Source organism: Polypterus senegalus, chromosome 12, assembly GCF_016835505.1.
Source record: "Polypterus senegalus isolate Bchr_013 chromosome 12, ASM1683550v1, whole genome shotgun sequence".
NCBI classification, from domain to species: Eukaryota; Metazoa; Chordata; class Cladistia; order Polypteriformes; family Polypteridae; genus Polypterus; species Polypterus senegalus.
In genome coordinates this window covers 153,073,379-153,093,227 of record NC_053165.1, presented here as the reverse complement: position 1 = coordinate 153,093,227, position 19,849 = coordinate 153,073,379, and the positions used below count along the sequence as shown (strand labels likewise).

The 19,849-nt window shown below is 43.2% G+C and overlaps 1 protein-coding gene across 1 annotated transcript in view; it reads right to left on the bottom strand.

Annotated features, from left to right (window-relative positions):
* Positions 1 to 16,609, bottom strand: part of slc12a1 (solute carrier family 12 member 1) — a 120,366-nt gene extending 103,757 nt beyond the window's left edge. Inside the window, exons 1-2 of the mRNA XM_039770343.1 lie at positions 16,011 to 16,609; positions 2,204 to 2,335 (exon numbers count right to left, since the gene is read on the bottom strand). Coding sequence (XP_039626277.1) covers positions 2,204 to 2,335; positions 16,011 to 16,418 — 540 coding nt within the window. The 5' untranslated portion in view covers positions 16,419 to 16,609. The remainder of the gene's footprint in view (positions 1 to 2,203; positions 2,336 to 16,010) is intronic.
* Positions 16,610 to 19,849: the final 3,240 nt, after the last annotated feature.

The following is a 19,849-nucleotide window of genomic DNA, read 5'->3' as shown; positions in this document are numbered from 1 at the left end:
GTATCCTAAACTGTTGAGGTGTGGATTCACCAAGATGTGGGAAATATTCTTTAGGTAGTTTGGTCCATACTGACTCTATAGCATGACACACCTTCAGCCATAAACCACCCAGGGGACTGTATGGGACATTGGAGTGAACTGAAATCACTGTCACGTCATTGGAACAATCTTGGCACTTTGTGACATTATCCACGTGAAAAAGGACAGACTGTGGCCATAGAAGGAAGGTTGGCACACAATACTTAGCTATGCTGGGGCACTCCAAGAATACTCAGTTGATATTAGCAGGCCCCATATCTGCCAGTAAACATCAAGATTACGTTACCACCACCAGTGTGCAGCAGTGGCGCAAGGCTGGAAGGATCCATGGAGCTACCAAATTCTGACCCAGCTGTCCACACATCCCACACTACGGCCAATTTAGTGTCACCAACTCTTTGAACCTGCATGCCTTTGGACAGTATGTGGGAACGTGGAGCACCTGGAGGAAATCCACAAAAACACGGGGGGAACATGCAAACTCCGAGGCAAAACCTGGTCTCCTTCATGCGATACATCAGTGTTGACTACTGCGTTTTATTAAGGTCAGTCATTTTCTAACCCACTTTGCCCTGATTAGTCTCAAGGGGGATGCTGGGCACCAGTCCATTTAAGGGTGAAAACACACACACACACACACACACACACACACACACATTAGGGCAAATTTAGTGTCACCTAACCTGCATGTGCTTGGACTGTGGGAGGAAACCCACACAGACATGAAGAGAACATGCAAACTCCACGCCGGCAGGACACATCTCCTAGAATTTAGATATCTACCTTACCACCTTCAGATCACACCCATTTACAGCTTTGTTTGAATTTCATCATTTTGAAAAAAATTGTGTAGTCTTTGCCTTTAGATTTGAACGCTTGTGAAATAAACGCATGAGTTTTTTAAAATTTCTACAGTAGTTGGTAATGGAGAAGAAGGTGACATTGATATGCCGTGTTAATAATAATACTTTATCCCTTATATAGATTTCTCTTCTGGTTCGTCCTGCTTCCTCTTCAAACCCGGTCCCCCCGACATGGCATTTCTCGATTCCTATTCGTCCTCTTCCAAACCCTTCCTCACGCTGCCTGCGGCCTTCCATACACCAACACACGCCGCTTTTCTCGATTCCTATTCCTCCTTTGGACTACCGCGTTCCCCGGTCCCCGCTCATGACCCCATTGGTGTCACGTCACCGCCCTATATCTAGCCTGACCACGTGACCTTTCACTTCGGCCATGTGTGCGCCTGGGAGTCTTTTCCATAGCCTGCTACAGGAAGGTACTCTCTCGACCATTGGCATTGGTTTCGCTCCTTGCTATTTTCGTTATACTGCGACGGTTGTTTCCTAAGCCTTTGTTATAAAATGAACGACAGTATCTTCTCTGTCGACGGGTTTTTGTACAACATCATCTCTATTCTGGGCAACTGCCTGTTCCTATCAGTGGGTTATTTCTTGACACAAATGGTTGACGAAGGCAATGCACTCTCACTACGACATAGGGCAGTAGATTTCGTTGCATCACATTGGGACAGATTTGGAGACGTTCTCCCTGTTGTTCTTTCCAACGCAAGTCGAGTTATCACAACAGGTCCGGAGTACTGTCAGTACATGGCAACATCTGGAGTTTATGTTGGAGAAGCTGAAATTCAAGCTCTTTCCGAGATTCTCCGTGCTACCATTGTCATTTACTTCAAACACGACCCCAACATCCCGCCTTGCATTACGTTTGCAAAGATTTGCGTTGATCTACAACAACCAGTCTTCAGCCACGGTCAGTTGTACGTGGTTTTTTTTCTAGGGTTAGATCTTTCGACTCATTATCTGTCGTCTCCAGCTAAACACCTATTCACAACTACATCTTTCGAGAAGTATTTCTTTCTTCTTGATTTCTGAATTCCTTTCTCACCGTTTTCCGTTCCTATTCTTACACCGCCGTATGCTACAGCGGCCGTTGGCTAGTACATTTTATTTATTCATTGGCGCCTTTCTAAACATTCCGGGACGCTGAACAAGAGATAAAACACACATTATAAACAAAACTAAACAAAATACCAAAATTAAAGTCAGGCAGAACAATATAATAATCCAATAGAAAACGCAGTCTTAAACAAATGAGTTTTAGTTTTAGTGTTAGTTGGCCATCAGCACAGATCACAACTTACCAACACACCCTTGATCCATCCAAACTTCACAAATCCGCCCTGAGATTCTTCTTCCTTTGCAGCTTCCTCATCTGTCGGCACGCCGTCACCATTTACTGCCACTTCAGCACTGCCCGGTACAGCAGCCATATTCTGTGAAAAGCAAATGAATTACTTACTGAATTAAATAAATATATCTTGCAGAATAAGCTACATATTACTTAGGTTATTGGACACATCATATCATCCATCCAATATCCAACCCGTTATATCCTAACTACAGGGTCACGGGGGTCTGCTGGAGCCAATCCCAGCCAACACAGGGCGCAAGGCAGGAAACCAACCCAGGCAGGGAGCCAGCCCACCGCAGGGCACACACACCCAGCACAATTTAGGATCGCCAATCCACCTAACCTGCATGTCTTTGGACTGTGGGAGGAAACCCACTCAGACACGGGGAGAACATGCAAACTCCACGCAGGGAGGACCCAGGAAGTGAACCCAAAGGTCTCCTAACTGCGAGGCAGCAGCGCTACCCACTGTGCCACCGTGCCGCCCCACATCATATCTTATATATACGTGTCTACGTTGCCATGAGCCCCAATGGGCTTGAGCCTCCTTGCTCCTCTCATGTGGTCCTCTCCAGATCCAGGGTGGTTGCCCCCTCGTAGCCCGGAGGACATACACGCCACCTCCCGGTCCTTCCAGGCATCCCGGTTGGGTTAGGCCCCCAGCCTCCTGTGTATATATATATATATATATATATATATATATATATATATATATATATATATATATAGTGGCAGGCGGCCAGGTCACATGCCCATCCGGGACACCCTTCTGCATATGTTCCGGCGGAGCAACCATGGGCAGCTCAATACCTACCCCGGGACGCTTGGTGGCAGCCTCAACCTCCCGCAGGGCTCCATGGGAGATGGAGTCCTCCACAGCCCGGTTGGGAGCTGGGGTGGCCGCCAGGGGGTGCTGTATGGATTCCACACCCCTGCCAGATAAATCTTCAGCCCTACCCGTAACTGCAATTGGAACAAGGTGGTCAAGCTGAAACCAGGTTTTTCTCATTTTGGTTCCGTGCATTACCACAATGAATTTTAAATGAAACAACTCAGATGCAGTTGAAGTGCAGACATTCAACTTTAATTCAGTGGGTTGAACAAAACGTGTGAGGCAACTAAAGCATCTTTTGAACACAATCCCTTTATTTCAGGGGCTCAAAGGTAACTGGCCAATTGACTCAAAGGCTATTTCATGGGCAGGTGTGTTCAAGTCCGTCGTTATGTCTTATCAATGGAGTTGATCTGAGGTGTGGTGCTTGCATGTGGAAGATTTTGCTGTGAACAGACAACATGCGGTCAAAGGAGCTCTCCATGCAGGTGAAAGAAGCCGTCCTCAAGCTGCGAAAACAGAAAAAACCATCTGAGAAATTGCTACAATATTACAGGTGGAAAAATCTACAGTCTGGTACATCCTGAGAAAGAAAGCAAGCACTGGTGAACTCAACAACACAAAAGACCTGGACGTCCACGGAAGACAACAGTGGTGGATGATCACAGAATCATTAACATGGTGAAGAGAAACCCTTCACAACAGCCCACCAAGTGAACAACACTCTCCAGGGCTTGGTAGGCGTATCGATGATATCCAAGTCTACCATAAAGAGAAGACTGCATGAAAGTAAATACAGAGGGTGCACTGCAAGGTGCAAGCCACTCATAAGCCTCAAGAATAGAAAGGCTAGATTGGACTTTGCTAAAGAACATCTAAAAAGCCAGCACAGTTCTGGAAAAACATTCTTTGGACAGATGAAACCAAGATCAACCTCTACCAGAATGATGGCAAGAAAAAGTATGGAGAAGTGTGGAACAGCTCATTATCCAAAGCATAGCACATCATCTGTAAAACATGGTGGAGTCAGGCAGTGTGATGGCTTGGGCGTGCATGGCTGCCAGTGGCACTGGGACACTAGTGTTTATTGATGATGTGACACAGGACAGAAGCAGCCGAATGAATTCTGAGGTGTTCAGAGACATACTGTCTGCTCAAATCCAGCTAAATGCAGTCAAATTGATTGGGCGGCGTTTCATGATACAGATGGACAATGACCCAAAACATACAGCCAAAGCAACCCAGGAGTTTATTAAAGCAAAGAAGTGGAAAATTCTTGAATGGCCAAGTCAGTCACCTGATCTTAACCCAATTGAGCAGGCATTTCACTTGTTGAAGACTAAACTTCAGACAGAAAGGCCCACAAACAAACAGCAACTGAAAGTAAAGGCCTGGCAGAGCATTAAAAAGGAGGAAACCCAGCATCTGGTGATGTCCAGGAGTTCAAGACTTCAGGCTGGCATTGCCAGCAAAGGGTTTTCAACCAAGTATTAGAAATGAACATTTTATTTCCAGTTATTTAATTTGTCCAATTACTTTTGAGCCCCTGAAATGAAGGGATTGTGTTAAAAACTGCTTTAGTTGCCTCACATTTTATGCAATCGTTTTGTTCAACCCACTGAATTAAAGCTGAAAGTCTGCACTTCAACTGCATCTGAGTTGTTTCATTTAAAATTCATTGTGGTAATGTACAGAACCAAAATTAGACAAAAGTTGCCTCTGTCCAAATATTTATGGACCTAACTGTATATATATATATATATATAGGGCGGCACGGTGGCGCAGTGGGTAGTGCTGCTGCTTCGCAATTAGGAGAGCAAGGTTTGATAGATAGATAGATAGATAGATAGATAGATAGACAGATAGATAGGCACTATATAATAATGATAGATAGATAGATAGATAGATAGATAGATAGATAGATAGATAGATAGATAGATAGATAGATAGATAGATAGATAGATAGATAGATAGATATGAAAGGACTATATAACAGATAGATACTGTAGATGTGGAAGGCACACTATATTATGGTCTACATCACAAGTCATGTACATACGTTTAAATCATAAGATAAATTACTTTTTAATGAAAGTCCTCGCATCACCCCCCCACTTTGTATTCCACACACTACCGGATTTCTGTTTGCTGGTCGAGGTGTAACGTTATGCAAATGGCCACACAGACATTCAATACATCTTTTGAAAAATGATCCTGGTGAGATGTACACCATGTGTAAACTTTGAAATATCATCATGCAAGCACAGCTTATAATGTATCAAACTTTTCACACCTTACTACCCCATTCATCATTTTACAAAAAGCCCAAGTCTCCCGTATTAGCGTGACAAATTAGATCTTTTTATTCGCAATGAAATGAAGCTCAGCTTGCCCGTCTCAAACTAATTCTAGCCGCTCGACGAGTCCTCCTCGTGCTTTGATATCTGCTGATTGAGCAGACATTTATCAGCCACTTGAAGCAGAGACATGACGGATGATGACATTAAAATAGTACAGCAGTGTTAAGTAAGCCCCGTGATATTTTAAATGTCACGTTAGCTTAATATTCATTTGTGCTCAATATGAAAAACTCACTTTTTTCAGTTTTAGAGCATTCTTAACAACATTAAAGCTTGAGTGGCTTAATACGCATCCACCAGCAAAAAAAAAAGCTATGATTATTCAGTCGAGTTTGACTCAAAAATGTGAGCGTGTCATTATTACTGAAAACACATGCAGATGAGCACATTTTTAAATATTCTGTATCTATCTATCTATCTATCTATCTATCTATCTATCTATCTATCTATCTATCTATCTATCTATCTATCTATCTATCTATCTATCTATCTATCATATAGTGCTATTCATATCTATCTATCTATCTATCTATCTATCTATTATATAGTGCCTTTCATATCTATCTATCTATCTATCTATCTATCTATCTATCTATCTATCTATCTATCTATCAACATGGACTTTCGAGCCCTCCTTTTCCTTCACCTACTGTAACTGCTCTGGTAGAGCGTCGAGACAACAAAGCAGGGACAGGCTGAAGAAGGGACGGCGGTCCTTTGCAGGACTGACACACACTTTACACTCATTCAAAAAAGAATCTTAGGGGTCCGTTGACATGACACAGCTAATTTAAACTGACGTTACTCAACGTCACACAAGTGGCTTAAATTTCTCGGGTGACACTTTCAGTACCAATGTTGGATGAAGAATGTGAATGGATTTCTCCGCTTTAAACTGCAGCCCCACTCACTGAAATCATTTCTAGGCTATACTGCCCAATTGTCTTCAGGCTGAATTTATATGCTTGTGTTTTGAAGCTTTACAAAATGATTATTGAGGTCATTCGCCATTAGCCCTCTACTTGAAGCTGGTTCAGCTAAATCTAGGCTTTACATATCTAATATAGGGTGGGGCATAAAGATCTCCCACAATTCAAGGGAGGACTGTGCGGGCAGGCGGGCGTGGGGGTAGAGAGGTGGGCTAGGTCTCATTCGGTAGGTTGGGCTCCACTGTTTTCAGTACCCTTCATAAGTTGGACTGGAGAACATCAGGGCTTTGTTATTCAAGCGTATTATGAGAACAACCGTTCTGTGATATTGACACTGTGGTCTATGGCCGGCTTGTCATCCCTGCCAATACCCCCAGACCGCCAGATGGAGCCCCCCCTGCAGTATGGAGGTGCCCCGAAGACCGGCAGGGAATCATGGACAATGGAGTTTTCATCCACAGCCCTGCTGGATACCCCAGGGGCCACAAGAGGGAGCTGCAGGGAGGAGCAAAGAGTTATATGTGCCCTATAACCCGGAAGTGCGTCATAGGCAGAGCGACGGCAGAAGTGACGTACTTCCGGGGTGAAGAACGACTTTTGATCTGACCCGGAAGTGATAGAAGATCACATCAATCAATCAATCAATCAACATTTATTTATATAGCACATATTCATACAAAAAAATGTAGCTCAAAGTGCTTTACAAAATGAATAGAAAAATAGAAGACACAATAAAAGATAAACATAAGTCAACATTAATTAACATAGAATAAGAGTAAGGTCCGATGGCCAGGGTGGACAGAAAAAACAAAAAAAAACTCCAAAGGCTGGAGAAAAAAATAAGATCTGTAAGGGTTCCAGACCATGAGACCGCCCAGTCCCCTCTGGGCAATCTACCTAACATAAATCAAACAGTCCTCTTTGTATTTAGGGTTTTCATCGAAGGACCTGATGATGATGGTCACGTAGACTTCTGGCTTTCAGTCTATCAATGTTGGTGCATCATGATGCTTTGAGTAGGTGGAGGTGGCGCAGGCCGCCACCACAAAGAAACCGGAAAAAGAAACAGAAGAGAGAGTTGGGGTCAGTACGGATTTTAGAGCCACCATGAATAGTTATTATGATGAATTGAACATACAGAGTATCAGGATTAAGTTAAAGTGAAGTTATAAAAAGGCCATGTTAAAGTAATGTGTTTTCAGCAGTGTTTTAAACTGCTCTACTGCATTTGCCTGGCGAATTCCTATTGGCAGGCTATTCCAGATTTTAGGTGCATAACAGCAGAAGGCCGCCTCACCACTTCTTTTAAGTTTAGCTTTTGGAATTATAAGGAGACACTCATTTGAAGATCTAAGGTTACGATTTGGAATATAACGTGTCAGGCATTGCGATATATAAGATGGAGCGAGATTATTTAAGGCTTTATAAACCATAAGCAGTATTTTAAAGTCAATCCTGAATGACACAGGCAACCAGTGTAGTGACATCAAAACTGGAGAGATGTGCTTGGATTTTCTTTTCCTAGTTAGGATTCTAGCAGCTCCATTCTGCACTCGTTGCAAGTGATTTATGTCTTTTTTGGGTGGTCCTTTGAGGAGTGCGTTACAGTAATCTAGTCGACTGAAAAAAAAAGCGTGAACTAATTTCTCAGCATCTTTCAATGATATAAGAGGTCTAACTTTTGCTATGTTTCTTAAGTGAAAAAATGCTGTCCTAGTGGTCTGATGAATATGTGATTTAAAATTCAGATTACAGTCAACGGTTACCCCTACATTTTTTACTTCCGTCTTAACTTTTAAACCTAGTGGACATGGACCGGAGATTGGAACACTTCCGGGTCAGGGAGGATAAAAGGATTGTGGGAGCTCCCAGACGGCGAGCTGAGCTGGGTGGTAGGAGGGCGACGCGTCTGGGAGTGGAGGGGAGTTTATTGTGATTATAATTGTGTATTTGAATGAGTATAGTGGAGGAGAGGGTGCTTTGTGCACTGAGCTGTGTAAATAAAGTCAACTTTTGGACTTTTACTTGGTGTCTGGAGTCTTGGACAGGGGTTCAAGGGAGCGATAGCGCCCTTTATCTATCACAACGCAGAGAGCATTCCATACCCGCTTCGCGCTCGGTTGAAATGCATCTCTTACCAGATTGGAAAACGATTTCGCTATGGATTTCTAACCTTTGAGCAACTGGGTCCACACAGAAAAGAAAATCACCTAGCAGACCGAGGACAGAGCATGTGTGGTTTCAACAGGACCGGACCACAGCTCACACAGCACGAAGTTCGCTCGGAGAGTTGACGGAAATGTCCCCCTGTGCATTTGATCTCTTTAAGGGGAGACGCAGGGGTGGTCGGCACGGTCACCAGATTTAAGCCCATGTCACTTTTTTCCTTTGGGGATAGCTAAAGGAAAAGGTTTTCAAACATCGTCCTCAATCTCTTGAGGATCTGAAGGAAAGGATCAGACAGGAAACTGACGCCATTCCGCCTCAGATGACCCGGAGAGTGATGGAGAACTGCCGGGAACGTTTTCAGCAATGTATTGCCAATGATGGCCGTCATTTGTATGATATGATTTTTGAAACCCATTAAAACAAAACTGTTTATGTAATTTTCAGAAATATCTTGTGGCGAGCGGCTGGGGGTGGTACCCAGCCGGGATGCCCAGAAATACCAAAGGAGGGATTACGTCTCCTCCGGACCACGAGGGGGTGACCACCCAGGTAGCTATGGGGATCACGGGAAAGAAGCATGGAAGCTGGACCCTATAGGGGCCCGTGGTCACCGCCAGGGGGCGCCCAGATGCCTAAAGGAGCCCTGATCATCAGCTCTTCTGCCACACCCAGAAGTGCTGGAGGGACGAAGACCAGGGACACCTGGAGTGTTTCCGGGTGCACAGCTGGCACTTCCGCCATACCAGGGATCTCATTGGGAGGCACATGGAGCACATCCGGGTGGGTTTAAAAGGGGCCGCCTCCCTCTATTCGATGGCTGGAGTCAGGTGGAAGAGGACGGAGCTCAGAGGAGAGGAGTGGAGGCGGCCAGAGAGAGAGGGGCATTAGGAAGGCCAGGACTTGACGGGTGATTGGTGCAGGGGCACCGGGTTGTGTGTGTGTGCACTTTGTAAATAATTTATAATAAACGTGTGTTGGTGCTTGAACCATCAGTGTTCACCTGTCTGTGTCCGGCACAGCCTCCACAATGTACAATTTGTTATTCTAGATAGCTTCGTTCATTTTTTTATACCCCTTCAAAATGCGGGAGATCTTTATGCCCCCCACCCTGTATAATTGACTTAGATGTCATGATAACGTGATTTGTGATTAAAGCAGTGCTTCTCAAATAGTGGGTGGCTCCGTCAAGGGGGGGGGCGCGTTTGACCTCGGGGAACATGCTTTTTAGTTTTCTTTTAAATTTTTTTTGAATTTAGAATGCACTTTAAATCTTTTCTGTTACATTTAATAAAGCTATCTTTGTTGTAAATTGGTCCATATTTCTTTCTTTTTTTATTCTCTTATACGTTAATAAGGATACAGTGTTATGCAGAGGTGTACTTATAACAATTTTATAGACAAATGATACTATTTATAGTCGCGCGGGGGGCGCGAGATGTTTTCTTCTTCCTAGGGGGGGCATGACAGAAAATAATTGAGAAGCACTGCTTTAAAGGAAGCAAACAAATCTCATTGACAGAGAACCGCCATTCACTTTGAGACAGCATGCAGAAATGGAGAGCCTTTCCCCTTATCAGGTCATCTTTTAACATTTTCCAGTTGAAATAACGGGACTTCTGCTGAGTATATTATTTTTTGTGATGTTTTGTATAATGTTTGTACATTTTGTCAGTTATTTCTCATGGCAGAAAATCCCTTATTAGCATTAGTTCATTTGCATGAAGGGATCAACCTTTTTGCGTGGATATTGCAGAGTTCTGTCGCTCTTCATCCTTTTACAGTGTCATGGAAAGATAAATACTGTACCCAACAATCTCTTTAAGTGCTAAAGATGTTTGTGGTTACAAAAATGTTTTTTTTTTTTGTTTTTTTTGAAGCCAATGCACACCCTTCACCCTACGTCACAAAAGCAGCCTTTTCCTTTGCGTATGTTGACAGGTGAGGATGTCACATATAAATGATGTTAACTTGCTGTGATCGGCTCCACATTTATGATGTGATTGAGCAGTTGGATCAGGTAACTTGCTGACTTAAGCAATATGTAAAAATTAAAATCCTAAAAGCGCACATTTGCATTATGGGCTTACCAAATTGATACAAATGTCCATCCATCCATTATCCAACCCGCTATATCCCAACTAGATAGATAGATAGATAGATAGATAGATAGATAGATATAAAAGGCACTATATAATAGATAGATAGATAGATAGATAGATAGTTAGATAGATAGGTAGATAGATAGATAGATAGATAGATAGATAGATAGATAGATAGATAGATAGATAGATAGATAGATAGATAGATACTTTATTAATCCCAAGGGGAAATTCACATAATCCAGCAGCAGTATACTGATACAAAGAAACAATATTAAATTAATTCCACATAAAAGAAAGTGGTAGAAGTGATCGTGAAATAGAGAAAAATAGAGATAAAAAGGTAAAAAGATAAAGTCGTATACGGAGCTGCTGGAAAGGCTGCCACAGGGTCACGGGGGTATGCTGGAGCCAATCACAGGGCACAAGGCAGGAAACAAACCCCAGGCAGGGCACCAGCCCACCACAGGGCACACACACACCCGGGTCAATTTAGAATTGCCAATGCACCTAAACCTGCATGTCTTTGGACCCGGGAAGCGAACACACGACTCCTAACTGCGAGGCAGCAGCGCTACCACTGCGCCACCATGCCGCCCTGATACAAATGTATCACATAATATTAGATTAGCCAGTGCCTCAAAATTTTTCTTAACTTGTTGATTTTTAACTTTTGTACAGTGCAACTACACCATGATAATGTTTTGTTTTTGTTATTATTTGTCTATGACTTCTTCTATTTTTTAAATCATTTTGTAAAGTGTCATTTCAGTTAACGTGCAGTGAATCCACTTGACTTGAGCGTTCCTAGTTTTCATCCTCTTTCTCTGTACGTTTACCATTCGTTTGCTCAGAGGGTGATGCTTTTGCTGCTTCCTGAGCAGCTCTTCTTTTCTCCACCCTAGCGGTACGCTGTTTTTCTTATTTCGTCGGCATCTTTTCGCGTTAAAACTGATTAAGTTAGTTTTTTGTTGCAATTACTTAGTACGTTGTCTTTAATTTTTCACTTAAGCTGGCACTTAAACCTTCAATCCGCCTCAACAAGGATTAGCGAAGGTGGTGGGGAATGAGAGCTGCACCCATACGCATGCGCCGTACGGCCGCCCTGCTGCGCGCTGCTGAGAGTTGATTCTACAATAAAATAAAATAAAAATAAAAAGAGTAATAAAAATCATCACCCGAAAGCGGATAGTAGACGTCACGTAGTATATGTGTGCCAAATTTCAGATCAACAGGTCAAACGGATTGCGAGCTACAAGTGATTTAAAATCCTGGACAGATAAACAAAAAGCCAAGGTAGCGTATTATATAGAATGATTATTATCGACAGGTAATTTATCTGCTAACACAGAATGGAAAAAAGTCGTGGCATTTTTAGAGTTTGTAGACTACATGGAGAGCCAAAATGAAGTAGCAGATTTCTCATGGTCACTGCACAAGGTTGAGGCAGCCGAGTGGGTTGGGGTGATGGGGGTCCTTTGATAAGCGATCCCCTGTAGCGCTCAGTCGCCAACATGACGTGATCCGGTGCACACTGTCCTTTCTCTGTCAAAGCGTTCTTCATAAACAACGAATCCATCATCACAACGCAACGCACCTTCTGAACGCACTTCACCAGTCCTACTAATGGCGGCGGCCCAAATCAGAAAGCAATTCTTCAGTGGGTGGCTAAATTTAGACAGACGGTTACGACACTGAAGAGAAAATCTCCAGGCCGTCCTCGGACTGCACGGACACCTGAAAACATCCAAGCTGTAAGGGCCTCAATTTTGCAGGCTGCTAGACGTTCAGCGCGCTTCTGTTCCAACACGTCTTTGACGAGGACGTTGCATGAGGACATTAATTTCCATTCATACAAAATGATGGCAGTGCAGGAACTCACTGAGACAGCCTGGGAGAGTCGCAGAGAGTTATGCGCGAACATACTGCAAACCGTTCACCGAGATGCCATCGTCATGTGCAGCGACGAGACACATTTCCATTTGAATGGTTGCGTAAATAAGCAAAACCGTCGCAATTGGACTGAAACCAACCCTCGTGAACTTCATTAGAGACCCCTGCATCCCTGTGTGTGTGTTACAGGTGGGTGCGCCGTTGCAGAATTGGGCATTTCAGGCCCTCACATTTTTTTTTGGGGTGGGGGGCAACAGTCACCGTCACTTCCGAACGTTACATTACATTGAAATGCTAAAGAACTTTTTGCGGCCCCAACTGGAAGAAATTGATGTGGTGGATGCCTGGTTGCAACAGGATGGAGCAACAGCTCATACGGCGCGGATATCCATGCAAGCTTTGCGGGAAAGCTGACCTCCCTGCGAAGCAATATCGGGTGGCCTTCATGTTCACCTGATATCGCTCCGTGCGAATTCTTCTTGTGGGGACTCTCTATACGCACAGCGACCTCAAAACCTTGAATCTCTCGAGGACGCTATTGGCCACAAAATCGCCGCTAAACCCATTTGAAATGGCTGAACGAGTCATGCGAGCGTTCAGAAATCGCCTCAAAGAGTGTATCGCTAATGATGGCCACCACCTTGAAGACATCATTTTTAAAACACAGTGAAAAAAATCTATTTTGTATCCCCTTTCTTGTGTCGTAATACGATTTATTTTATCTTGTATTGTTTTTGCATGATGCTTGAAATGTGGTGCTTCTTTTTTGGCTCACCCTGTATTACTGACTGTTGTTTCCATCACCAACTTTCAGCCTTGAAACATTCCTCGCATTAAAACTTATAAATGGAAACCTCGCTAACACTCTTCCAGATAAAGGGAGCGATGTCACTGGGGACACCAATTTTACTTCCCAAAAGGCTCATCCACGTGAAGGTTCCAGAAAGAATGTAAATTTCGGGAGTTCAACAGCTTGACGCTACGGCCTCACTTCTCACACGATGTGCATTTCAAAATAAATGCCCCCCAATGACAACATTGTCATCTTAAGTGTCTTCGATTGAATAAAAAGGCAAAATGAGTTATAAGACGCACCTTTGGCACTGACCTTCAAAAACATGCATTTTGGATTGACGTCTGTTGTAGCTTTTATGCAGCTGACTTCACAATTATATGGCGACCCATCATAGACATGTCCACGACCCATAAACACCATTCTAAACGGCCGAGGCAGACGACATCACGCATGCGCTTCAGCACTATGTGGCGTTCTACGAGATCGATTCGTTCCCGCTGGCGTATTTGATTTTTGATTCCCATGATTCTTCGTAAAGACGAAGGCGTTCACGTGACTGCAAAATGAAACGCATCGCTGTGTAGAAATGTAATGAAACAGAAAGTCGAGATATTTACTGTAAAATCATTGAAAGTCGAAAGTATCTTCCCCGAAATCAGGGGTGCCCACACACCTTTTCGGCTTGCGAGCTACTTTTAAAATAACCAGGTCGAAATTATCTACCTACATTAAAATTATATATTATATATATATATATCCATCCATCCATCCATCCATTTCCTAACCCGCTGAATCCGAATAGGGTCACGGGGGTCTGCCGGAGCCAATCCCAGCCAACACAGGGCACAAGGCAGGAACCAATCCTGGGCAGAGTGCCAACCCACCACAGGACACACACATACACACCCACACAACAAGCACACACTAGGGCCAATTTAGAATCGCCAGTCCACCTAACCTGCATGTCTTTGGATTGTGGGAGGAAACCGGAGCGCCCGGAGGAAACCCACGCAGACACGGGGAGAACATGCAAACTCCACGCAGGGAGGACCTGGGAAGCAAACCCGGGTCTCCTAACTCCTAAGACATGCAGGTTAGGTGGATTGGCGATTCTAAATTGGCCCTAGTGTGTGCTTGGTGTGTGGGTGTGTTTGTGTGTGTCCTGTGGTGGGTTGGCACTCTGCCCAGGATTGGTTCCTGCCTTGTGCCCTGTGTTGGCTGGGATTGGCTCCAGCAGACCCCCGTGACCCTGTATTCGGATTCAGCGGGTTAGAAAATGGATATATGGATGGATGGATGGATATATATATATATATATATATATATATATATATATATATATATATATATATATATATATATATATATATATATATATATATATATAATACTTATATACTTAAAATATATGTTGTTGTACCTTGCATAACTGAATAACCTTTATGGCACAATAACAATTCAATACATTTGTGGTCACTACAGTATTTGGATTTAATAATCTTCATTGGAGAAAAGGCTGACTCGCATACATAAGTAGAGCCGAATTATGCAGTCAAGGAGCTTTTGAATTCAGCCGAGTGAAAAATGACGGCTGTCCGATTAATTGCAGTTTTAGTTCCCTCTCTTTTCTCTTTCTCAGATCGCTTTTCGGAAGGAAGTCAGTTTCGTAGTTTTTATGAACAGTTCGAAAGTGCCTTTCCACATTTTCCTTCTTTGGAATAGCAGTGATGGATTGACAGATCAGACAAACGCACTTCGATTATGACACTGTGAGAAAAAAATTCTCTTCCAATTCCACATCCAGCCCATACCCTCCCCAAACATTTTTTTTAAATCCCTTCTTTAGTCGATATAAATTGGAAGGCTAACTAGATCACTTAGATAGCCGGAGTTTTGCAGTAGCTCGTGCGTTTGATCGTGCGTGCGGGATGACCAGTGTCTTAGAAGAGATCTCAGACTGGCCGCCCTGTATGTCAATCAAGTGGCAAATGCCATGGGGAGGATATATGATAAACTAACGTTTAAAAAATTTTTGTTGGAATGCAACGCGATCTACCTGCACTACCTTTGCGATCTGCCGGTCGATCGCGATCGACGTATTGTGCACCCCTGCCCTAAATGCACTTAAGTAAAGTTCAAATACGTTAATTGCAATAACGAAGTAATTATACTTTGTTACTTTCCATACCCGACATATCAGAAAGTTTATCAAAGCAGAAAGACCCAACTTCACATGCAAAGCCCTGCCAGAATGAAACGGTGCTTTGTCAAGCGAAAGGAATCACACGGCTCAGGTAAAAATCACTCATTTTTAAGAGTGATTTTGATGTTCTTACAATTCTGTCGGACACCACACCATAGTTTTTATCATCATTCTTTTCAATTCTCTCTGAATTGCGTTAATTAGCATGATAAGTTAATTTTGTTTCCTTACGTATTGCGTTATTTTGCATACACTGCCTCCTTGGCGCCGGTTTTAATGAGCAAGTGACAGGCGCCGAAGTGTTTTTTATAATCAGAATTGCAGCAAAATAGCTCAAAACGCAATCGTTATTGTTTTCTAAAATAACGGATTTTATTTGAGTGGTCGAACATTCCTGAAAGTTCAGCGCTGATTTTTTTTTTTTCGCAGTCAACCCCTCATTGGCGTTTTTAAGACAAGCCGAATACTGCACTTACTTTTTGGAACTCTTCATGGAGGTCTTCAAGCGTCGGTCGGATAATTTTGATCCCGCTGAGGCTGCCAGTGTTTCGGTAGAAGTCGATTTTGGGCACGGGGTCCAGGGTGTTGTGCCCGAAGGTGCGCAGGTAATAGGGATTAGAAGTGGTGTCGTAGGGATGGAAACCCGTGTCCGTCTTGATGGTGTCCCCATTGTAGTGGACATTGCTGGTCCTGTCTTCAGGTCTGAAGCTCATTCTGGGTGCACTTATTCCATCCGCAAGTGAGGTTTCCTCGTAAAGTGGGGGTTCCTCGTTGTTGCCTTGCATGTTTGAACTGACGTCGTGGGTGTCGCTGACTCTGCTCACCTGGAAACGAGTGGTGCTCTGGGACTTGCCATCTAACTGACAGCTGTAGACGGAGTCCATCGCTGCTCGAGGACTTGTGATGAAGGCACTCAGATATCAAGTTTATTTTTTCTTTTTCCGTCAATTAGTGAAATACTGCAGCCGATCAAATTAGAGCAACATGCCAGGCTTCTTTGCTCTTCTCGGGGGTTTTCTTAAGTCGTTCAGGTCTCCTTCTTCTTCTCAGAACTGTTTGGTTTCCTTCATCTCCAAAATGCCAAATGTCTCCGTCTACCTGGTCGGTGCCCCTCCTATTTTATAGCGACCAGGTAGTCAGATGAGGGATAAATCTCAAAAGTGCCATTGGCTATTATCACTAATTCCAAATTCACACGTCCAGCAAGCCCCTTCAGGACACTAATGTTTAAATATTAACTTTGTCAAAATGACTTTCTTCCAAGAATCAAAACACATTCCCCGGTGAGTGGCATCTGAAAAAAAAAAAAAATCCAGCTCAAGTTTTGCTGCCCTTTGTTTAATCAAGGCATCCCTAAGGAAAAGAAAAATAAAAAAAAAGAAAATGAGTCACAAATGTCATGATCAGCAAGGACCTAAAAACTTTAAAAAATGAATTTAACTTTAGCAATTAAAGGAAATCTACTTCAAACTGGGGCGGCACGGTGGTGCAGTGGGTAGCGCTGCTACCTCGCAGTTAGGGAACCCGGGTCCTTCCTGCGTGGAGTTTACATGTTCTCCCTGTGTCTGCGTGGGTTTCCTCCCAACGACATGCAAGTTAGGTGAAGTGGTGGTTCTAAATTGTCCCTGGAGTGTGTGTGTGCCCTGCGGTGGGCTGGCACCCTGCCCAGGGTTTGTTTCCTGCCTTGCGCCTTGTGTTGGGATATGGTGGGTTGGATAATGGATAGATGGATAGTTAAAGCTGGGAACCTCTATATTGGCCTAATTATGGATGAGCGCTAATGAGCACTGGCGCAGTGGATTGGCATGAACTTCAAATGCAAGCAGTCCATTCTTCAAAATCAAGGTGCCACAGAAAAAGCCATTTTTGCCACCCAAAAAAAACTCTATCTAAACAAAGGTTCCAGAAAGAAGTTTTATGTATTTAGAGCCGTAACAGACCCCATAAATAACACTAAACTGATGAGAACAGATCTGTGAAATGCCAGTGTTTAAAAAGGACTCTTACTGCAGACAAATAGCACAACTAAATTCAGGTTTTCTTGATATACAGCCACTGGAAATGTTCTAGCAGCCCATAGTAGCCAGTGTGGTATTCTGTGCTGTGGTCTCCTGGGGAAGCAACCTGAGCTAACTTAGAAGAGGAAAGCCTGCAACATCACAGGGCAAACCCCTGAGCACACTGGAAACTGTTTGTGGGAAAGAGCAGGGACGTGCGGTCAGGGGAGCCGTCATCATGAAAAGTAAAAAAAAACTAATAATGATAACATAAATGTGTCCACTGGTCTATGCTATAAATTTGTTTTCTGTATGATTCCAATAATTTTGATCCTTTTTATAGTCAAAATCGCTGAATTTGCGCATTTCCTGATCAAATAGAGGAGAGAAACGCGAGGTGCAGCAGCTACGAGTCTCACCTCACCTCGGACTGCGCTCTCCTTCACACACGGGGCTGATGCGTGCGATTGGCACGTGCCTCTTGCTGTCTCTCCTTATGCAATATAAGATTTGCAGACACGTTTATTAAACCCCCTGATTTTCATATCTTTAATAAATACGATACAATACAGTTTATTTTTGTAAAGCCCAAAATCACACAGGAAGTGTCGCAATGGGCTTTAACAGGCCCTGCCTCTTGACAGCCTCCCAGCCTCGACTCTCTAAGAAGACAAGGAATAACTCCCAAAAAACCCAGTAGGGAAAAATGGAAGAAACCTTGGGAAAGGCAGTTCAAAGAGAGACATATTTAGTCTTGCTGATCGGACATAAAAACGCAGTGAAAAGGCACAAGGTGAGGCAGACAGAACCGTGCCGCCCTGAAGGAGGCGCATGTGAGCCCAACAGGTGTTTGTCGGCTGCTGTTTTTCTCCGCAGAGGTGCCAAGAAGTTTGCGACATCAGAAAGACAAGGGCACTGCAGCGGTCTGTTTTTTTTTTTTTTGTTCTGACTGACTGCCAAAATGAAAGACTAAGATTTTAAAAACTTAAGGAGAATAAGGAGGGACTTTTAGAAGAGAGTAATGGAGATTTTCGTGGAGAAGGATAGGCGCATGGACTTGTAAATAAAGGTAAGACCATAAACGGCTTTCAATGTGTTTATGTGTTTAAAAAGTGTTAAAAAACTAAATTTTGTCCTTAAATAAAATATTCATTTGTTTTTCTTGTTATCCTTTTGTTGAACATTCTCTATTAAAATTGCTTAAAGCATCAGAATAAAAACCTAAAAAAAAAAACCCTAAAATTTCAGTCAGCCAGTCAGTCAGTCATTTTCCAACCCGCTATATCCTAACACTGGGATTGGCTCCAGCAGACCCCCGTGAGCCTGTTTTTGGGATATAGCGGATTGGATAATGGATGGATGGATGGACCACTTCATGATGAAATGCATTAAAGTATGCATGTTACATTTTACAGATAGATCGTTCATTTCATTTACATAATGAATACTGTTAATAATAATAAATTGTTAATAATAATAAAGTTGGACAGTTTGACATCTGTGGCAGAGAGACGGGCACTAAGCAAACTCCTGTCAATCATGAAGAATCCACTGTAACTGACAGCTGTAGACGGAGTCCATCGCTGCTCGAGGACTTGTGATGAAGGCACTCAGATATCAAGTTTATTTTTTCTTTTTCCGTCAATTAGTGAAATACTGCAGCCGATCAAATTAGAGCAACATGCCAGGCTTCTTTGCTCTTCTCGGGGGTTTTCTTAAGTCGTTCAGGTCTCCTTCTTCTTCTCAGAACTGTTTGGTTTCCTTCATCTCCAAAATGCCAAATGTCTCCGTCTACCTGGTCGGTGCCCCTCCTATTTTATAGCGACCAGGTAGTCAGATGAGGGATAAATCTCAAAAGTGCCATTGGCTATTATCACTAATTCCAAATTCACACGTCCAGCAAGCCCCTTCAGGACACTAATGTTTAAATATTAACTTTGTCAAAATGACTTTCTTCCAAGAATCAAAACACATTCCCCGGTGAGTGGCATCTGAAAAAAAAAAAAAATCCAGCTCAAGTTTTGCTGCCCTTTGTTTAATCAAGGCATCCCTAAGGAAAAGAAAAATAAAAAAAAAGAAAATGAGTCACAAATGTCATGATCAGCAAGGACCTAAAAACTTTAAAAAATGAATTTAACTTTAGCAATTAAAGGAAATCTACTTCAAACTGGGGCGGCACGGTGGTGCAGTGGGTAGCGCTGCTACCTCGCAGTTAGGGAACCCGGGTCCTTCCTGCGTGGAGTTTACATGTTCTCCCTGTGTCTGCGTGGGTTTCCTCCCAACGACATGCAAGTTAGGTGAAGTGGTGGTTCTAAATT